This window comes from Moschus berezovskii, chromosome 23 (assembly GCF_049115385.1).
Source record: "Moschus berezovskii isolate FMDL1 chromosome 23, NW_MosBer_1.0, whole genome shotgun sequence".
In the NCBI taxonomy this organism is placed as follows: domain Eukaryota; kingdom Metazoa; phylum Chordata; class Mammalia; order Artiodactyla; family Moschidae; genus Moschus; species Moschus berezovskii.
This window is the reverse complement of record NC_142482.1, coordinates 23,586,290-23,608,222: the sequence shown is the minus strand read 5'-3', so window position 1 is coordinate 23,608,222 and position 21,933 is coordinate 23,586,290. Positions and strand designations below refer to the sequence as shown.

The 21,933-nt window shown below is 51.6% G+C and overlaps 1 protein-coding gene across 2 annotated transcripts in view; it reads left to right on the top strand.

Moving 5' to 3' along the window:
• MDGA1 (MAM domain containing glycosylphosphatidylinositol anchor 1) overlaps positions 1 to 21,933 on the top strand; it is a 58,899-nt gene that overhangs the window by 11,974 nt on the left and 24,992 nt on the right. For both annotated transcript variants that reach the window (XM_055407107.2, XM_055407106.2), the window contains exon 2: positions 21,362 to 21,501. In XM_055407107.2, the coding sequence (XP_055263082.1) occupies positions 21,362 to 21,501 (140 nt within the window). The remainder of the gene's footprint in view (positions 1 to 21,361; positions 21,502 to 21,933) is intronic.

Sequence of the window (21,933 nt, the reverse complement as noted above, 5' to 3'; positions counted from 1 at the left end):
TTCATTTATCCTTCTGTGAGGTTGTTCATTTTCCCTGGTTGGTACCTCTCTCCTTTAGCAGGTGGCTCCTCTCAATCCCAACTGCAGGAGAGCTCTGTGGACCCTTCTTATTCGAGGGACCAAGAAACCGAGGGACTCTTCTAGAAGCCATGATCTACCCCGTCTGTCTTTCTGCCTCTCAGTAGACCCCACACCCACATGAGCCCAGGCCACCCCACTGCTGTTTGCTCAATGTCTGGTCCTTTGTAGGAAAGTTCTTCCGATTGTCTAACCTTATTTCAACTTGCTATAGTATAACATCTTATCAGAAAGTTTCAGGTGACTTCCGTGGTGGTCCAGTCCCTTGGGATTCCACGCTTCTAAGGCAGGGGCCCTGGGTTCGATCCCTTGTTAGGGAACTAGAGCCCACATGCCGCAATTAAAGATCCAGCACAGCCAAATAAATAAATATGAAGGATTCAGGAACTGAGGTCTTTGAGCTGAACTTGAATATCTCCTTGGCTCTGAGACTTCCCCTCTGTAATTCTTAAGAAACTCTAAATGAAGGTACTTCCCCCACCTTTGAGAGGGACATCGGGAGGGTAGAGGTGAGGAGGGAGTTAGATTCTGGTGGCTTCCTCTACCTGGGTTTGGCTCTGGTGTTCCAGTAAAATGCAGGGGGCCCTTGATCCCCTGGAGAAGGGAACGGCAACCCACTCCAGTATTCTGGGGTCGCAAAGAGTTGGATACGACTGAGTGACTTTCACTTGGGGAGGCCAGTTTATTCCCAGCAAAATACAGAAGCTCACAAGGCAAGCTGGATTTCTGTGCTGTCACAGGACCTGGCTTTACTTGCCTTCCTGGAATAAGGCCCTACAGTAGACACAGAGAAGGCCAGGAGATGGAACTTGAGGTTGTGGCAAGAGCTTGGCTGCCAACCAGTGGTCGTAAGTGACCCAGAGGCAGTGGAATGTCAAAGATTCAGTGCAGGAGAAGACTGAGACCAGAGGAGGTGAGGTCAAGGTCACACAGCAACTAGGTGCCAAGACCGAAGTTAAAAGTCATGGCCAGGCACTTTCCAGTTGGGTCTTTCTTGTTCTCTATTATTCTGTAGGCTCAGGAAAAGCCAGGACATGACTGCATGGCATTTATAAGCCCAGTTCATACCCACATCTCTAATAAAGCTCCCCTCATCCCTGTAAACTCCATTTCTTATTCCTGGGCCTCACTGCCTTGGGACTACAGGTTCTGGGGCTCACTCTGAGTCCAGGCCTCCTGGTTAGATGTTAGAATCCTTTAATGGGGTGTCAGGGAGGCCCTAGGAGGCCCTGCTCCTTGTGGGTGGAGGAGGCAGTCATCTTGGTAGATGAGCTGGAGGTTGCTACCAATCTCCACCAGGCCCCACATCTCTGTCACATGGCCTAAGTTCCATCTTAAAGTCATTATTTATGTTAGCTGATGGAAACTCAGTAACTGTTTCCAGAAGGTTGTCCTGGGAGTACCAAGCATCTTTCCAGCCTTTTTCCAGTGATCCAGGTTGGTTGATCACTTGAGTTGGATCTTGAAGTGTTGGGATTCAGGAAAGGAGGTTTCCAAGGAAGAGGTGGAGGGAGGTAAGGGAGTGTGGTAGGGTATTTGGTGTGTGTTTGTGTGTGTGTCTTGAGCAACATGAGAGCCCTGGGTATGGCCATGTGAGAGGTTTAATAGTGTACACCATGATGGTCATAATTGGTTTGGACTCATAGTCTTAGCTTGAGTTCCCCAGAAGCGATCCTGAGACAGGGAGCCAAGTGCGGGTGGTTTATTTGGAAGATGAGCCCAGGAAGCTCTGATAGAGGAATGGGGATGAGAGACAGGGACATAAAGCAACCAATGGAAGGTGTGTTGTCAAGCCAGGGCCCTCTGGGACACTGTGTAAAACACACTTAAGAGTCATCCCACCGTGGGGATGTGGGAGCTGGGGCCTGAATACACTAATTCCCATCTGTCATTGGGAGGGTTGCCCCAAGGGGTGGCACTCGGCCCACTGCACTTGCACACGCTGGCAGCGTGAGCTCTAGTGACCAGAGGCGGCCTTGGGCAGAGAGAAGCAGGTGCTGGCCATTGTGCGTTGCAATGGTTAGGGGAAGGAATCCGGGAGAAGAGGAGATATGGACGACAGAGGACAAGATGGTTGGATGGCATCACCGACTCAATGGACATGAGTTTGAGCAAACTCTGGGAGATGGTGAAGGACAGGGAAGCCTGGTGTGCTGCAGTGCATGGGGTAGCAAAGAGTCAGACACGACTGAGCAACTGGACGACAACAATTGGCAGGGGGCACCTACAGCCTGTACTACCTCCTGGCTGAGCCATCAGTCTTGCTTTTTCAGATCCAGCCTGCTTTGCTGAACTCCTTGTTCTTAGAACTTGTTTTCTGTATGAATCATCTCCAATTCCAGTCTGAAAACTCTCCCCTGTGGCCATGAGCTCCGTGAGTTGCTCATTTGCTTCCTAGGATCTTGGGAACAGAACCTCCAGCATGTCGATTTCCCCAAGACCTTCCTGATAGAATCCAGACTCTCCCTGAAGGATTGAGGGGACCTTATAGCGGGGGAGGGTAGGGCGGAGGGTCACTGGGCACAAACTCAAGAGTCTATAGGTCCTTTGGGCATGCTACCAGAGGCATGACCATTAGCCTCCCATCTGCTGAATTCAAGATTAAGAAAGAGATAGGGACGATCTCTGAGACTAGAAGACTGCCTCTTCTTTCTGCAGGCAGGATTCTGTGTGGGTAAGAAGGCTGATTGCATTCTGTCTACTCCCCTCTCCAGGCATCACACCTTCTCGCGTGGGTCAGGCTCACCTGCTTCCCTGGATGTCCTGGGGCCTATGCGGCAGGATCAGAACAACACCTCTGCCCTGTTGTGAATTTCCCTCTGTCTTTCCACTACCAGCGGGGACCTGCGATTAACTAATTAATTAATCAGATGTTTACTGAGCACCTCCTGTGTGCCAGACACTGTTCTAGGTGCTAAGAACATAACACAAGGAGATGGTCTAGAATCACAGCCTGTAGAATCAGAGCCAGGAGGAAACTTAGAACAAATGTCATCATTTGTCAGAAAAGAAACCTGAGGCTGAGAGAGGGCAAGAGAAGTTCTCAAATCACAGCAAACAGGCAGCCCAGCTTGAGAAATCGGGGAAAGTCAGAGGTAACGGATGCAGAGATCACCTAGCCGAGCTGGTCAGTTTTTAGAGACTGAAACCAGTGGTCAGAGGTGAAAGGTCGCTCCAAGTTCTGCCTGCCAGTGAATGCAGCCTTCTCTCCCACTTCTATCTCCCAAGTCAGGTCTGGGCTGTAGGTTACTGAGAGGAGTGTGTGTGTGCGTGTCATAGCTTCACATGCCAAGGGCAAGAGACCTGAGAGACTTTCCCCAGACCAAGCCTCCCCACCTCCTTCTGGGGCATTCAGAGGCTGCAGCAAGCCCTCCCCTCCCCTCCTGCCTCTCCCCAGCTCCCTGTACAGCTGTGGCCCCTGGCGTTGCCCACTGGCACAGTGGCCTTGGGCAATGCTGGGAGAGCTCAGCACTGAGGGATGCCCTAAAGTGCCAGAAGCACCGACACCCATGTCTGGCTCATTGCCTCCCTCACATTCTCGGGAGCTGAGGGAGCAGGGGCTGTGGGGCTGTCCCACAAGGCAAGGGTGGCCTGCACCCCCCAGTTTCCTCCAGCTCATTCATCGGAGCTGGGACCAGTGAAGGCAGTGGCTCCTTTGGGCTCCCCCTGAAGAATTACAGAGCCAGGCTGAGGGGTGAAAGGAGTGACTGATGGGGAGTTGTGGTTGCTGGTAGAGATCAGTGTGTGTGTGTGTGTGTGTGTCTGTCTGTCCATCTGTGTATGGAAAACCATTGGCAGGAGATAAACTGCTCTCACTGGAAACTTCAGCAGGCGCTGAAATGCACTCCCCAAGCCCTCTCACCCCTGGGCATGTATACTTCATCAGTGTTTTCATGCATATATAAATACACATGGGCATGCATGTGCTGAAGGCATGCATATGTGTGGGCATACACACAGGAACGTGGGTTTATGTGCAGGAAGTCCTGTATGCATGTGTGTGGAGAGCACTGCAGACCGCTTTGGGGGATTCTCTGGATCTGCCTTTATCCCACTGTCCCCCTGGCAGCCCCTGGTCGTCCTTGCCTTGACTCCTAGAGCCGTCAGCCCAGCACTCTGTCTGGCCTGCATTATAACTGTCTGCCACCCCTTCTAGGAGGCCTGGAGTGGGGGCAGGGACAGGCCGAGGCTGGCCCGAAGCTCCTGGCTAATTTTCCCGGCCTCCATCGATCCAGCAGCTTCTCCTGAGTCTATTAGCAGTCGGCGAGTGAAAATATCCCCCATCGCAAGCCCTGACCTGAGACAGGGAGGAATCCATAGCAATTTGTTCAAACAGAGGGAAGCATTTCCCTCTGATTTGTATTTCAATTTATTCCAAGCAGGAGGAGGGTCAGGGTGGGCGCGGGGCGAGCCCTGCCATGGTGGCCAGAGTTGGGCCCCGGGCTGTCCCCCCTTGGCACCCCTGTGGAAGCTGGGGTGGCAGCTGGCACTCCCCGTGGTTCCTGGGGGTGGGGGCTGCAGAGGGGAGGGTGGGCCCCAGCAAGGGGGGACGGGAAGAGAGACCCGCCAGCCTTCCCAGCAGGCCCTGCTCGGCTGGAGAGCTCAGTTGTGGATTCGATTTTCACAAAATACAAAGCCGCCGGCTTGGAGCCTCTCTCCCAGGCACTGGGGCCTGTGCCAGGCGTGCGCTCACCCGCTGTGCCTGTGCCAGGGTGGGGGCTGGGCTGGGCGCATGGACCCAGTGGCCCCAGCTGGGTTGAGTGGCTGAGGGTGGGGTGGGGTGGGGACTCTTATTCTCCTAAAGCCCTCCCCAGCCGTCCAGCTAGGAACAGAACTGCTCAGGCCTGGAGGGGAGCTGGCACCTTGGAGAGTTCCCTGGCAGGGCAGAGAGCCCCTCATTGCTGGAGCCCTGAGCATGTCTGCCTGGTGCAGTGCTCATGTTTCATTCCTGGACTGAGTAGACCGAAGCTCACTGGTGTCCCAACCTAGGAAGTCTCTTTTGAGCACCTCTGATAACGATAGCTCTGGCTGATATTTATTAAGTACCAACTACTTGCCGGGCACTGGCAAGCACCCAGTTTTTGCAGGGTCCCAGCTTTCTCCTGCCCCTCATTCTCCTCAATCTTCCGCACTCTTCTGCCACCTCCGTCACCCATTCCTGCTCAGTGTTTTCAGTTTCTCCTGGGAACGACGTCTCCTTTCCTCCTGAGAGTGGCCCTAATGACTGAGGGCCTTAGGACTGATGTCTCTGCAGCCGCCCCCCCGTCCCGACTTGTTCCACGGGACTCCACAAACAGGCTAGCTCCCTTTCTCTGGATCACTTTCTTTGACTGCACCTTGCCTTCTCATCCCCACCAGGGTCCGGTCCTCTGCAGAGGTAGCTCCATGGCAACCAGAGAGGAGGATTCTGGGAAGGGTCAGCCACGTGGTCCTGCAGTTCCCTGCCTCCACCCCCCAACCCCTATCCTCCACCGTCTCTTTCCCTCATTCCTCAGTGCCCCGGGGAGGAGAGTAAGTGGAGAAGTTCTTCACACCGAGGTGTCAGTGACTCGCAGCTCTGAGGTCAGCTGTCGCACATGACTCGCCAGGCTCCCTGACACCACCAAGGTCTAATTTCAGAAGCATGCAACTAAATATATCAAAGTCGATGAATAATCATCTCGCTCGCTCAGGTGGGAGTGTAGGGACGCAGTGTGGCCTGAAGGCGTATAGCAGAGGGTTCTGCAGTAGAACTGGGTTCAAGTCCAGCCTCAGCCACTCATTGGCTGTGTGGTCTTGGGCACAGCAGTTATAACGGCACCTCAGTTTCCCCCATGCACAAGCCAATGAGGATAATAGCGTGCTCCTCAGGGGGATGCAGTGAAGAAGAAATGGGGAAAGGTGTGGAAAGCCATTCTGGGCCCAGAGCCTGGGCTGTTCAGAGGAGGCCCTGCTAAGTGAGTGACTGCAGCGTCCCAGCCTGCTCAGGCCTGCTTGGTGAGTCACAGATCTGCCACCAGGGAGGGGACATGTGAGGCTCTACATACAGGTGTGTGACACAGTGCTGGGGGAAAGAGGGAGCAAGACCCTGGCCCTGGAGAAAGAGTGGCAGGATTCCAGCCCTCCTCCCATCTCCCTCCTGGGGATCTTTACAGCAAGGATGTCCTCTCTGAGCTACTTTGTGCCTTGGGAGACAGCTGTGTTTTGCACCTTTACCGCCACCCACATGGCTGCCCATTCCAGACCTCGCTTTCCTCCTAAGAGGCAGCTTCCCCCTCCCCCCGTCCTTCGCCCCTAGGAGCCTCCTAATGGCAATGACTTTTCTGTTCCTAGCTGTGATTGAACTTTAGGCCAATTGGCCTCCCCCATCCACAGATCCTTCACTTTTTTCCCCCAACCGACTGGGTTCCAAGTCATTTACAAGTTGTTCAGAGGCTCAGCATTATAATCAGATCCTACGGTGCATGCCACTTATGTGGTTTCTAAAATTTTAGCCAAAAAAGGAGAGAAACCCTTCCGTGATGGAAGGAAAAAAAATAATCAGAATACTTAAGCGTGGGGGGGTGGCAGGTATTACATTTCTTGATTTATAAATATACCTGATGTAAAGAAAATATGTTCCCAAACTTTATGCTTCTAGAATTGACTCCTGGAAAAAAAACAAGATTATTCATCCCGTTGTTAAAGCAGGAATTTAACCTGCTTTCCCTCCCAGGGGTGTTGTCCTTCAAAAGGGACACAAGAGAATGAACAGTGACTAATCTGCCAGTGTTGACGGGTCATATGAAGAACCCACAAAGCAGGGAAGGCGACCAAGAGTGATGGCTGTGGGGGCAGGAATGCTGACTTAAAAAGGGTGGTCAGGGTAGACCTCGCTCATAAAAGAGCTGAAGGAAGTGATGGGGTAGTTCTGGAAATCTAGGGAAGAGCAGTCTAGTAACAGAGCTTCAAGTGCAAAGGTCATTGAGGCAGAAGTGGGCTTGGTCTGCTTGAAGAACAGCAAAGAGCAGTGTGACTGCGGTAGTGAGGAGTATGATACAAGGGTGGGTTGGAGCAGACGCGGGGCATAGCAGGCTATGGAAAAAGCTGTGGCTTTGATGTGAAGTGAGACGGGAGTCATGGTTGGGTTTGAGCAGAGGCGAGATGGGATCAGACTTAGTGTAAGGAGATCTTTCTGGCTGCTTGTGGAGAACAGACTGTACCAGGCAAGGAAGGAAGCAGAGTCAACCTCTCTGTTATAAAAATCCAGGCAGGGGATGGTGGTGCTGGCTCAGTCCAGGTTGGTATTCCAGGGGTTGGGTTCAGGATCAGTTCTGAAGATTGAGCTGGTGGCTCGGACGTAGGGTGTGGGAGGAGAGAAGTCAGGGATGACTCCCAGGTTTCTTTCTTTTTTAAAACTTTATTATTTTTTTAAAATTTACTTATTTGGCTGTGCTGGGTCTTATTTGCGGCAGGCAGGATCTTCAGTCTTCATGGTGGCACGTGGGATCTTTAGTTGTGGCACGTGGGATCTAGCTCCCAACCAGGGATCGAACTGGGGCCCCCTGCATTGGGAGCTTAGAGTCCTAGCCACCGGACCACCATGGTAGCCCTGAGTCTCAGGTTTCTGGCTGATGGTGTGTTTTCAAGATGGGGGTGAGGACTGGCTCCCAGGCCTTGGGGTTGCTGGGGGGCACTAAGTGCTGTCCCCCTGATGTCATTGGATGTGGAGAGAGGCATAAAGTTAATCAGGCCCTTACATCTTTGCTCCTTGGTTTTTAAGCCTTCAAAGCTAATCCTCTTCCCTCCTCCTTAGCTGGGGTGAAGATCAAGCCCAGAGGAACTTTGCAAGGGCTGCATGAAGAGGTTTCAAGCTGTCAGGTTGTGACACCCATAATTTCACCCCAAAGCCGGGTAGGATGATGCCCAGGAACCCACAGTGGCCTGGGGTGGGAGTGGGGGCTCAGAGTGCTACCCCCACCAGAGTGGAGGTGGTAAGCTCTCCAGAAAGACAGTGTTTCCCTTTCTCCAGAAACACTGTCTTTCCCTCCCCTGCCCTCCTGTCCTGGGGTCTAATGCCCCACCTGCTCTTGAGCTGCAAGATTGATTTTGCTTTCAGAGTTGTTACTGTTATTATTATCCACTTAAACAACTTCATAGGAAAAGAAAAGGAATCCAATGATCATCAAACATGAGCCATTCATTCTAAATTCCCTGCCCATACCTGTCAATATATTTTTACATAGCAGTAAACAGCGGTCCACTCTGCACTCTCGGACGACTTTATCTCCTTCACACGTCTCCTGGTATTGACTGAGCCCTCAGACCTGTCAGCTTAATGGCCACAGGGCACCCCCTGCATCGATGTGCTGGAGTTTGGTCACCGTTTCTCCAGTGCTGGGCATTTGGGCAGATGCCAATTTCTTCTTCTTCTAAAGAGCTCTGCCGTGAATATCCTTATGTGAATTACTTTTTCCTTTTAAATTATTTCCTTGGGGCCTATTCCCCAAAGTGAGATTGTCTAATAGGTCATAAGATAGGAACAGTTTTATGGTTCTCCTTTTGCACTGCCAGGCTGTGTTAAAAAAAGTTTGAGCCAGGCTTGTGCAGAGGCCAGCCACGGTGGATTTTTATCATTTTAATTTATTTTCACTGGTGTCATAGGTGCATTATGGCCTGCTTCTTTGGGTCTTTTCAACACCTAATAATAATAAGACCTGATCTGCACAGAACTTTACAGTTTACATGGCACTTTCTGATATGTCATCTCACTTAATAAGACACGATGCATCTAATATTATTGGCTTCTGTTTTATATGGTGAACTGGGGGGTTTAGTCATGTCAAGTGCTGGAGTGGAGCTTCCAGCCTGTCCTTGCAGGTTGGGATGGAAAGAACTTGTGCCCGCTCACCACCATCCCACCCTTTCTGAGCATCCAGGGCCTCAGATGCTAACTTCAGCCCCCATCCACTGCCTCAAGTCCCTTTGTCTCCCTCGGCTCCCAAAGCCAGGCCTGTGTCAGGCTGCAAGCTGTGCCCTGTGCTTCAGACTTGGGTCTCAGGTTGTGGGGTGGGAGGAAGCCATTGGGCTTTTTGGGTCAGAGTGGGCTTTGGGGGTTCTTTGCTTTAGCAGAGCTGCCGCCTCCTCCATGCCCTGACCCTGGGGCAGCCCAGGCTCTGCATTCTGAGTTGGGAACCTGGACCTGGCAATGCATCTCCGGTCCCACCCAGGACGTGCCTGTCCCTAGTACTGGTCACAGGTACGCTGGAGCCCTGGTGACTGAGCCACGGGCTCCAATGAACAGGGTCTCTCAGGGGCCTGTCAGGCTCCACGACTGAAGCTGCAGCTCTCAGACTAGGGGGACCTTCTCATGGTGGACACACTCCGAGGTATGAGTGTGGTTTTATTCTGCTCCCTTCTCTCTATACGTCTAGAGCGTGTGCTGTGCTTGGTGGATTCCATTCTTATTGTATTTAATACTTTCAATAGGCAGCATTCTTATGTCCATTATACAGGCAGGGAGCTGGGGCTGGAGACCACAGAGTTAAATGATTTGCCCCAGGTCACACAGCAATTATTGCAACAGCCTGAAGGAGAACCCCTGTATCTACTCCAGCCCTGCCCCTCCCATGGACTCAGTTCAAGCGCTAGGGTTTGTCAGGTGGGAGTGTGGTCATATCCAGAATTTGGCCCACTGCCAGGACCCAAGGCCAAGTGAACTGCGGTGATGGGGTCTCTAGGACTGCAGACCTTGGTGGGCTTGAATAGCGAGACCCCTGGAGAAATACCATGTCCACCAGTCCCACGTCCCTGGGCTAGTCAAGCTCAGGTCCTGGGGCCTGCAACCATTCTCTACCCTGTTGGGTGGTAGCCTCTCTTTCTCGCCATCCTCCTGGGGAGAGCCTTCCTCCCAGTGATGAGCTCTTTCAGTCCACATTTTAAAAATATGATTTTATTTATTTTTGGCTGCGCTTGATCTTCGTTGCTTTGCGTGGTTTTTCTCTAGTTGCGGTGATTGTGGGCTACTCTTGGCTGTGGAACGTGGGCTTCCCGTTCAGCGACTCCTCTTGCTGTGGAACACAGGCTCTAGGCACTCAGGGTCAGTGGTTGTGGTATGCAGGATGGTTTCTCCCTGGCATGTAGAATCTTCCCAGACCAGGGATCGAAACCGTGGCCTCTGCATTGGCAGGCGGATTCTCATCCCCTGCGCCACCAGGGAAGTCCTCACTCAGTCCACATTGATGTTCTGGCTCTTGGCATCCCCCCAACGTAGACCTCTTCATTCAGTTTTACATTTTCCTCTTGCAGGCCCTTGGAACAGGGTCCCAGGCCCTGTGATCAAATGGAAAGGGAACTGAAATTTACTGAGCAGTTACTACTTACCGGTGGTTATGCTCTGTATCCACGTTGTCTTGTTTACTCCTCACAACCTAGAAGTTACTTCTGCCAGACCTGAGATATAATATTATGCCCATTTTGCAGATGAAGGGACTGAGGCCTCAAGAAGTCAAGTAGCTTGCCCAAGGTTGTAGGCAGTCCCTCAGACTTACATTTACAGCCTCAGCTCAAGCAACGCCTGACTTGTAGTATGTGCCTTTCTGCCCTCTCTTCCCTGAGTGTCCTGCCTACACTGGTTAGAATCGCCCTGTGTGCTGTGCTGCGTTAACTCTCTTCAGTCCAGCTCTGCGTGACCCCGTGGACTGTAGCCCGCCAGGCTCTTCTGTCCATGGAATTCTCCAGGCAATAATACTGGAGTGTGTTGCCAAGCCCTCCTCCAGGAGATCTTCCTGACCCAGGGATCGAACCCACATCTCTTACATCTCCTGCATTGGCAGGCAGGTTCTTTACCAGTAGCACCACCTGGGAATCCCAGAACTGCCCTACTGCTGCTGCTAAGTCACATCAGTCATGTCCGACTTTGTGTGACCCCATAGACAGCAGCCCACCAGGCTCCTCCATCCCTGCATCTCATTGTTGAGAATTGATCTCCCTGCCCACAGAGAGAACGTCTTTTTATAGTTTCCCCAGGGGACCTCAGAGCCCTCACTTAGAGGGCCTTCTCGGTGACCTGTCCTGACATTCTAGAGTTCATTAGTCTTGTGCAGACTAGACTTCCACTGATACTCAGTGAAGATTCTGAGCAGAGCCTGGCACTCTTGAAACCTGTGTGCCTTCTGATGGAGCCAGGATGTAGGTGCAGTGATGCCAAACCTTCCAAGGGATGGGGGTGTGGCTGGACTGCCCGCCACTTTCAGCAGAGGAGGGTTGTCAGGAGTGCCAGGCTATGCCAGAAGCAGCAAGCTCTGCAGACAGCATCAGGTCTTGAAAACAGAACCAGGCCTTATGCATCATAGCGGACTCTAGCCATGTGAGGCCCTGCCTCTGACTGTGAGAGCAGCGCTTGTCTTCACGCTCCGTCATGGTGACAGGCTGGCAGCCTGTGCCCTGATCTTTCAGCTGTGGCTGCTTTCCACGCTCAGTGCTCTTGGACCCGGAGGTCAGAGATACGTACAGTCAGATTGGGGAGGGATTTTTGCAGCCAAAGGGAAGGTCGGCTGAACGTGGATTTGGTTTTGATAAGCAAAAAAGCCGAGTTGCTGAGAGCAGATAGAGTCTGTAGCAAGGGGAGGGCAGAGGTTCTTCGGGGCAACGGGGCCACGCCTGATTGGCTCTGCATCCCAGAGCAGAGGGCAGGACAATAGGTGCTCAGGAACTGTTACAGAAGGGATCCAGGAATCAGTGCAGATGAGCAGGCGATGTGTGTGTGTTTGAAGGGTTGGGAGGCCAAGGAGCAAAAAGGAGGATGGAGAGGAAAGCATCCTGGACCGATATCTAATGTCCTGAGGGAGTGACCAGCAGTGGACAGGGCCGGGGAGATGATGCTTCCCCTCAAGATGAGAGGCACTGAGTGAGGCCAGAGGAGATGGTACGGCTTCAAACTGGTTTTCCCAGCATGGAAGTGGAGCCTCCCCTAGACCCCAGCACTCCTGAGAAACCAGCTGGCCTGCCCCCCGGCCAATAGCCCAGAGGCCAGGCTTTGGCCAGCTCTGCATAGGTCTGTGCAGAGGGCAAGCTGAACCCTCACTGTGGAGAGCACAGTGCACAAGGTTAATTTCCCTGCAAGGTCCTTGTTCGATGACCCGTGGTCCATCGGAAAGGTACGTGGCATCATGTAGCATCACAAGGCCTAGGCGGAGCCAGCCAAGCGCCTGCCCTGAGAGCCTCATTTCAGACCCCGGCCGCCATTCTCTGAGCAGCTAATTAAAAGGGAAAAGCCTGTTAATATTTCAGCACGGTTAACTCTGCTAAATTATTAAGTGTCCATTTGCATTACATACAAAAAGGGATCGATAAACATGTGGGTACCAGGAGCTGGGAGGATGAGGGGGGAAGAGTTTCTAAGGATGCGCCCTGGGACAAGCCCAACAAGTGAGGCGGAGACTCTGACCTATGCCTGGAGCCCCGGGTCCCCAGCTCTGTGTCAGGTACTTGGAAACTGGAGATGCGGAGGGCTTAGCACAAATGTCAGAGAGTCAGATGGACTCCAGACCAGCAGGGCACCCTTGGGCAAGTTACTTACCCTTGCTAAGCCTCAGCTTCCTCATCTGATTAATGGGAACAGTAATAGGCTTGTTATGAGCAGTAAACAATAGATATAAAACACTCGGTACAGTGCCGGCCCAGAGTAACTTATTATGTACATGTTATGCTGTTATTGTTATGTGACGGTGATGGGGGACACCTGAGACATAGCCCCAGCCCACAGCAGTCCCTCCCTCCTTGCTTCCTGTCTGCCTCTCAGCAGGCCTTTATCCCAGCTCTCCTTGACCGTCCACTTCCCCAGTTCAGGGTCTGGGTGTTGTAGCTCTTGCCAGCACCCAGCTCAGCACCTCACACTTATGAGGGTTTGTTGAATGGCGATCTGATAGAGCACAGATTCCACTTCCGTATCGCCTGGCCTGGAGCACGCAGTGATGCTTCTGAGAGGTGGTTAGGGTGGTGGTGCTTGCCCTGGCTGCCCGGAACCGGGGCGGGTGGAACCAGCTTCTTTTCTTTTTTCTTCTTGTCCTCCCCTCACTCTGCTCTGTTTGGAAGTTTCCTTCAGCCTGCAGACACTTTCCATGAAAATCAGGAGTGGGGAGCAGGACACCAGCTCCCACTCGGTCACGATTAGCCTTTTAAAATTTAGGATAGGTAAATTCATTTGTATCATATATATTTTTTTTTTTAGATTCCACATATAAGGGATGTCATGTGATATTTTTCCTTCTCTGACTTACTCCCCTCAGTAGAAAATGAACTTATGGTTGCCGGGGGGTGGGGGGGAAGGGATAGTTAGGGACTTTGGGAAGGTCATGTACATACTGCTATATTTAAAATGGATAGCCATCAGAGACCTATTGTATAGCACATGGAACTCTGTTCAACATTATGTGCCAGCCTGGATGGGAGGCAGGTTTGGGGGAGAAAGGGTAGGTGTATATGTATGGCTGAGCCCCTTCACTGTTAACACACACTGTCAATTGGCTTTACCCCAATACAAAATAAACACTTTAAAGTTTGGGAAGAATAAATAAATAAAATTTAGGATGGAGAGGAAAACTGAAGGAAAGCGATGGATGGGGCTTTTAATCAAGGGGTTTAATTCCCACTGCTGTCAGCCTCGTTTGGCCCCCCATCCTACTGTTGACTCCTCCTGCACTTGGCCAGCATCCGACCCCCTGCCCAACCCCGACCCCCATGGCTAACATCCAGGGAGGAAATTCTCCCATGGGGGATGGGATGGGGATCTTTGATGAAATTCCCCTTCCAGGTTGCAGTGAGAATTCTCTTCAGGAGCCCAGGGGGCAAGTTGGAATTTGCCTTAAAACGAATCTTTGAGAATTGGTGGCTTCCTCGCTGGGCCTTCTGGTGCTGGCAGTCCCTACCTGCAACTGTGTCTTGGGGTGTATACTTTTGGAGGAAGGAAGGACTGAGCTGGAAGCACCTGCCAGGGACTTGCCATTCCTGCTCAGCGGTCCTCTTTACCATGCTGCCCCATTGGTGAGAGCCCTCCTGCCGCTTGGCTCTTCTCAGCCAAGGGCCTGGGGAGGGGCATGTTCCTCGACTCCATAGCCATTACACTCTGTGAAGAAAGGGCTTTATGGTCAAATGGAGAGCACTGGAATAAACCAAGTTATGTGGACGTGTTTGCGTGCGTGCCCGCATGCTCAGTTGCTTCAGTCAGGTCCGATCCGGCGACCCTGTGGACTGAAGCCCGCCAGCCTCCTCTGTCCATGGGATTCTTCAGGCAAGAATACTGGAGTGGGTTGGGGATCTTCCAGACCCAGGAATCGAACCTGCGTCTCCTGCAGCTCCTGTTTTGCAGGCAGGTTCTTTACCGCTGAGCCACCGTGTTTACTGCAGGCCTTTTCAGAGCCTTTAAGATTATGCTCTTTTGTGCTGTGACTCAGAGGGAGAGAGAAGGTACAGCATCCTTATCTAGTGATGGGCTCCGTGAGCCTCATGTGGCACCCAGGTTAGGAGACACTGTTTTTTCTTTTCCTGGGGGGATTTGTTGATAAAGCTTGGAAGAGTGAAATATTGTAGCAAAAGTCTCCTAGATCAAAAGCAGGGAAATGTTCCAAAATCTTGTCCTAGTTTCTGTCCACTAGGGTGGTGTCAGAGATAAACAAATCCAGCAGTACCTCTGAAATTCCCAGGGAGCTTGTTACAAATGTGGACTCTGAAGAGTCAGGCAGGTGGTTCTGCACTGGGCCTGGGAATCTGCATTGCAAAGGGCTCCCCACCAGTCCCCCACAGGGTGACACAAGGGAGGGGGCCGGGGAGGTCCGTGGAGGGCAGTGAACTGAGTTCCAGGCTAGCAGACAGAAAGCCTGGGTTCGAGCTCCAGCTCTGCTAGTGCCTGTATCCATGAGTGGAAAGAGTGCTCCCTTCTCCAGGCCTCAGTCTCCTTCCCTACCAAAGGAGGCTAAATAGGACTTTAGAAATAATACCTTTTCTGGCTGTTGGAAATAAGGCCAGGAGCCTGCAGATATACAGTGGACCCCAGGAATGTATCAGGCCTCGCCATCTGTGGTAGATAAGGCAGCGTCCTTTCATGCAAAGCCCTTGCAGGCCCTGGGGAGATGGCGTTTTGAGAGGAGTGCAGATCATATACAGAATAATAACGCTGGCTGGTGTGCTTGGGGGCTTGCTGTGAACCAGACAGTTTTAAACACTTCACCTGAGTTTACTTACTTATTCCTTTCCACAACCCCATTTTACAAATGAGAAAACTAAGGCCAGGATAACTTGCTGAAAGTCTTAACTTTCTGAAAGTTGAGTGTGTAAAAGGGCTCCATCCTTCCCCTCTGGTTTTCTGACCCCCTAAAGTCCTTCACAACCCTCAACATGAATTTTGAACAAATTCGTGAAACATCCCTAATGGTTTAGTGTCTGCTTTGAGTTCCTCCACCTCTGGGATATAGCGCGGGCCACAGAGGGTGGTCTCCTGTCCCCATCTCTTGGTCCTGTTTAATCATCTCAAGAGCTGTCACTTCTTGACAGAACATATACTGTTTGGGATTTCCCTGGTGGTCCAGTGGCTAAGGCTCTGCACTCCCAATGCAGGGCCCTCAGGTTTGATCCCTGGTCAGGGAGCTGGAAGCCACATGCCGTCACCAATCGTTCACACGCTCCAACTAAAGATCCTGGATGCCACAGCGAGGATTGAAGATCCTGAGTGCTGCAACTAAGACCAGTTGCACTAAAAAGAAACACATACTGTTTGGCCAGGTATTTTACATGTATTGTATTTAACCCTCACACCAGCCCTGAAAGAAGGAGTTATTGTTCCCATCTCTTGCTCCTGAGGCTGAGGCTCAGAGAGGTGAAGTAACTTACCCAGTGTCACCCAGCTAGAGGGTAGCAGAGCCAGAAATGAGCCCCGGGTTGTCTGCTCCTTCCCTGTCTCTCCAGCAGATCCCTCCTCTGCCCAATTTCTTTCGTCACGACTCCACCCCGACCCCCCGCTTCAGGGTCGTCCTAGCAATAACCACACTCTGAAACCATCCTGTTCATTTCTGTTTCCTTCTTTGCCATCCGTCTCCCCAAGAGTGCTCTTTCAGAGCTGGTCCTTGTTTGCTTTTCATGATAGTCTCTTGAGCATCCAGCACAGCGGCCGGCTGGAAGCACTTGTCGTTTGATAGACTGAATGAAGGGATTATGTCATGGTGCCTCTTGACTCAGGCCCTGGCCTGGTTGCCTTTGGAATGAGAAGATGCTGTTTGCTGGCAGTGCCGTCCTGGAGTGTGTGGAGCGAGAGGCTGAGACTCAGTGGGACACAACCTCTTTTGGGGGGGGACTGTAACTTGGTGGGATCTCTGTTGGTTTAGGGTCAGAAACATAGTTCTAGCCATTCTGGGGGTAAACGGAGTTGGGAGGCTGACTCATGTTAATGAAACAGTGGGGGTGATGGGCAAATTGGAATGCCTAGGCCAAGGGGGCCTATGTGTGTGTGCATGTGCTTAGTCGCTTGAGCCGTGTCCTATACTTTGTGACCCCATAGACTGTAGCCCTCCAGGTTCCTCTGCCCATGGGATTCTCCAGGCAAGAATACTGGAGTGGGTTGTCATTTCCTCCTCCAGGGGGTTTTCCCAACCCAGGGATGGAACCTGTGTCTCTGATGTCTCCTGAATTGGCATTTGAGTGCTTTACCACTAGCACCACCTGGGAAGCCCAAGGGGTCTTGGGTGCCTTGCAACTAGCCAGCACTTGCTCCAGAAGGAACATCTACACTGGGAAGAAGTCAGTCATGGGAAGCGGCTCATCAAGAAGGATTTAGAATAAAGGGAGAGGGTGATTGAGGAAACTGGATTACCTCAGTGGACAATGTCATCAAAGGGAGGTGGGTGGATGCTCTTTCTTTATCTAATAAAAGTGATACAGTAAAATCTTGAGCAAATACCTTGGTGCCTTTTTACATGTGCATCCACCCTTATAACAACCACTCAGATTAGGGCTATGAATATTTCCGTCTCATTAGATGGGATCCCATCTCCTCCCCAGAAGCTTCTCTTGTACCTGCTTGGAAAATAATCCCTCACCTCCACCCAAGGGCAACCATGGCTTAGACCTCTGTTACTATAAGATTGGTTTTTTTAGTTCTGAATTTTAAATATATGAAGCCATACACTGTTTCCTCTTTTATGTCTGAGTTCTTTTCACTCAAATTGTGCTGTGAGATTCAGCAGCATTGTTGTGTCTACCCGTAGTTCTTTTTCACTTCTGTGTAATATTCCATTGTATGAATATGTGAGAATTAATTTACCCTTGTTGCTCTTGATGGACATGGGGGTTGTTTCTTGTCTTTAGTTGTAATGAATAAAGCTGTTGTGAATATTCTTGGACCTTTTGTTTGGTTGTCATAGGCACTAATTTCTAATGGGTTCAGTTCAGTGCAGTTCAGTCCAGTCGCTCAGTTGTGTCCGACTCTCCGCGACCCCATGAATCACAGCATGCCAGGCCTCCCTGTCCATCACCAAATCCCAGAGTTCACTCAAACTCATGTCCACAAAGTTGGTGATGCCATTCAGCCATCTCATTCTCCGTCGTCCCCTTCTCCTCCTGCCCCCAACCTTTCCCAGCATCAGAGTCTTTTCCAGTGAGTCAACTCGTCGCATGAGGTGGGTACATACCCAGAACTGGGATTCCTGTGTCACGGGGTATATGCTTGTTTAACCTGAGTTTTGTTTGTTCAGTTGCTCTGTTGTATCTGACTCGTTGCAATACCATGAATGGCAGCACACCAGGCTTCCCTATCCTTCACTATTTCCCAAAGTTTGCTCAAACTCATGTCACTGAGTCAGTGATGCCATCCAACCATCTCATCCTCTATCACCCCCTTCTCCTCTTACCCTCAATCTTTCCCAGCATCAGGGTCTTTTCCAGTAAGTTGGCTCTTTGTATCAGGTCGCCAAAGTATTGGAGCTTCAGCTTCCGCAGTAGTCTTTAGCCTGTGTAGGTGCTGCCAGAATCTCTTCCAAAGAGGTTCTACCATTTTGAGTTGGATAGTCTTCGTGGTTAATGTCATTAAAGGAAGTTGGGTAATCTTCATTGTGTCATCATCCATGATGCCAACTCATAGCCCCATGGCCCATGAGGAAGCGAACCTGTCAGTTAGTCAGAAGGCTTGTGTCTGCAGGTCAGGCCCCATCTTTTCCCGCTTGTGCTGTCCAGGCCCTGAGGAAGTTCAGCTCTCTAACTCACTTTCAGAATTCCTTATCAGTCACCAAAGCATCTGTCATTACAACACTGCCTGGCTATGGGCAAGCCACACTGTCCAAGATTACAGCTTATCTTCCACTGGAGCCTGTTAAATCGATGTCTTCCTTGTTGAGAGGCACCCCAGGCCACTTGCAGACATCCAGGCAGCCTCTGGTCTTACCAGCAACTGGCACACACATCATACATTGGTGGGTTGTTTCCTGATGAGATTTCCTGAGGACCTTGGCCACAGATGGCTATCTCTTCCAATACATTTCCATTTCAAGGGGTGACAGTTTCACACTTGTTCCCCAGATTCCAGGGTGCACCTCACACAGGGACTACGTGCTATTGATAAAATTCATAGAAAGTATGAATTGAAAAAAGATGTCAGAAGTTATCTAGTACACGCACCTCCTACAGGTGGGGAAACTGAGGTCCTTGCGGTCTGACTTGCCCCAAGTCACACAGCTTGTCTCCTGACCACTAGCCTAGGCTCATTCCTCCAGGGCAGCCAGACTGGACACTCAGACTCTGGGTTGGTGGCAGCTGCCACTGTTTGCAGAACCTGCTGCTGTTTGCAGAGACTCTCGTGGTTAAACCCAACCTAGGTCACTCCCAGTGGTTGCGCCCTCGCCGGCCCCGCCCTCCGCAAGCTACTTGACCTATGGCCAGGCTGCCTCTGTGGATCTATCTCTGTTGTTAGTTCACGACTGTCCTGTCACTGTTGGTTGGAGAGACTCTGTTAATTAAGGTACTACTTGTGACGACAGTAAGAACACATCAGAGTTCTACTAAGCACTTCTCATTTATCCTGTGTTATCATTACTCCTGAGGGCTTCCCAGGTGAAGCTAGTGGTAAAGAACCCACCTGCCTAGTGCAGGAGATGTAAGAGATGTGGGTTTGATCCCTGGGTCAGGAAGATCCCCTGGAGGAGGGCATGGCAACCCACTCCAGTATTCTTGCCTGGAGAAGTCCATGGGCAGAGGAGCCTGACTGCAGTCCATAGGGTCGCGAAGAGTCAGACGTGACTGAAGCGACTTACCTTGCGCGTATCATCACTTCTACCCTTGTGAGTTGTCAGGGTTGGTAGCATTCTCTCATCTTAGAGGTGAGAAAATGAAGGTCCAGAGGTCACTAGTGTTTTTCCTGGCATGCTGTGATTCATGGGGTCGCAAAGAGTCGGACACGACTGAGCGACTGAACTGAACTGAACTGAATATGGAAAATTAGACTGCCCTGTCAACCTGCAGGAAGCCCCCCTATTCCTTGAAGACTGGTTCAAAATCTACCTCTTCCACAGTCTTCTGTGATTCTTCCTCCAGCAGTGATGTCTTTCTCCCCTGACCTCCTGGGGCTTTCTTTCCTCTTTTACAATGCTTAGCACCTTCACCATGGAATATTCCTATACATTCATTCATTCAGTGTTCACTGAGTACCTGCTGTATTCAAGGCTGGGGATACCAATGTAAGCTCATGGTTGGGTAGGAAGAAAGATGAGAATCCTGAATTTGATAGTCAAACAGACTGATGCTTTGTTGTTGTGCTGGAAAAGTGATGGATGCGGAAGCAGGGAGGAGGTAGGTCAATCACGGAATGCTTGCTGGAGGACGTTACACATTGTATGAACAGGTTTTATCTCCCTGTGCCTCTTTAGGGCAAGGACTCAAGTTTTCACCCTATTGTGTCCCTTGTACCCTGAATTAGCTCTCCTACCTCCACCTCGTCCACCCTCATCTGTGAGCAGACATGTTTGAACTTGAGGTCTTGCCCTCTTTCCCAGAGCCCAAGTACTGGTGGGCTGGGGGCTGGTTTGCTTTCAGGACAGCAGGGCTAAGACACCAAAGGAGGGCTGTGAACTTCTCCGGTTCCATCATTTTCCCTTTGATCCCCCAGCCATATCCTAGCTTTGGTCCCCCAGCCCTGGCCAGCCCCCAGCCTCCAGGCACTGTGAGAGGGTCAAGGAGGACATATAGTCTTAGGAGAACTTCCAGTTTCCCCGGTGAAGACTTCTGTCCCTTGGAGAGGAGGCTGGCCTAGGTTTTGCGAGCAACGAGGGAACGATAACAGGCCTTTGGGTGAGGGGAGTGATGTGCAGTCTGTGGGGCTGGGGGATATCTTGGTCAGGTTCACTGAAAGTTGAGCCTGGAGTTGTTGGTGGGAGTGAGTTCAGGCAAGTGATTTGCTGAGAAAGTGCTCCCAGGACAAACTGAAAGGGGATGAGGGAAACAGCTGGGTGACAATGCGGTTTAGTTGACTTAGTCTCAGCCAGTTCCCAGGCGTGGGGGCAGAAGGGCTTTGGGGCGTGAACGGAACCATAGTCACCCCACTTGAGGGAAGGCCACTGGGCTTTTGCATCATGTCCATCAGGTCACTGGTGTGTGCATGTGTGTGTATGTGTGTGGGGGGATGTTGGACAAGGGGTGACCTCCTAGGCATGTTTAGTCCAGGCAGTGCTCACTGTCTGAAGGCAGTTCCTTGGGGCAGGTGAGCTCTGTGTGCCTAACAGCTGACACCAAAGCTGGGAGTGGAGGCACCTGCCAGATGTGGAGAGCAGCCTCCACAACTGGGGTCTAAGACATGATGCTCATTGAGTGATAACCAATTTGCACAGATTACCAAGCCTCCTCACAATCCTTGGCTCGTTGAAGAGCACCTCTCTCTTTTTAAAATATTTTTATTTATTTTTTGACTGCGCTGGGTCTTAGTTGCAGCCCACGGGATCTTCCATCTTCGTTGCAGCACGTGGACTCTTACCTGCGGCATGGGGGATCTAGTTCCCCGACCAGGGATCAAACCCCAGTCCCCTGTAGTGGGAGCGTGGAGTCTAAGCCACTGGACCACCAGGGAAGCCCCAAAGAGTACAGATCTCTTGCAAGAGCAGTGGGATGGGGAGGAATTGCCCCTTTCCTGAGTCCTTGACCTTTCTAATTCTGGCCTAAGGGCCCCAGGAGGAGCTTAACGGGATGAGGCCTCTGAGGGATATGCTGGGGAGTTCTGGGTGAGACACTCAGGAGGGAGCCGTAGACCTCCTCTGACCTCCGAGCCTCCTGTCTAAACCTCCCCGTCTCCCGCCAGCTCCAGCCCAGGCTCAGATCGTACACGCGGGCCAGGCGTGCGTGGTGAAAGAGGACAACATCAGTGAGCGCGTCTACACCATCCGGGAGGGGGACACCCTCGTGCTGCAGTGCCTCGTCACTGGGCACCCTCGGCCCCAGGTAAGCCCCCGCCCTGGCTTGTCGGTGAACCCCTGCCCTCGCCTCCTCACTCCCCACCCTATCCCAGGATCAGAAGAGGCAGTGGGACCTGAGACTGGAGGCAGATGGTAGCAGGTCAGCAGAAGACAGGAGCCTGGGGCTGGAGAAATGGCTGGAAAATAGACTCTGTGGGGAAGGGCTATGCTGTGGGCTTATTCACCTGGAAACACTGACAACTGAATGTCAGTTGTTCCATTCCACTCCATTCCCTGTACCTGCTGAGCAAATGCTCCTGCAGAAAAATCTTCAGCCACTGTGTGAAGGCAGACCGTGTGCCAAGCCCTGTGCTAGGTACGTTCTCCAGTGTTTCCTCCTTGAAGTCTCACAGCCAGGCTGTGAGGAAGGCCTCCATTTTAAGCTGAGGAAATCAAGGATCAGAGAGGTTAGGTAAAC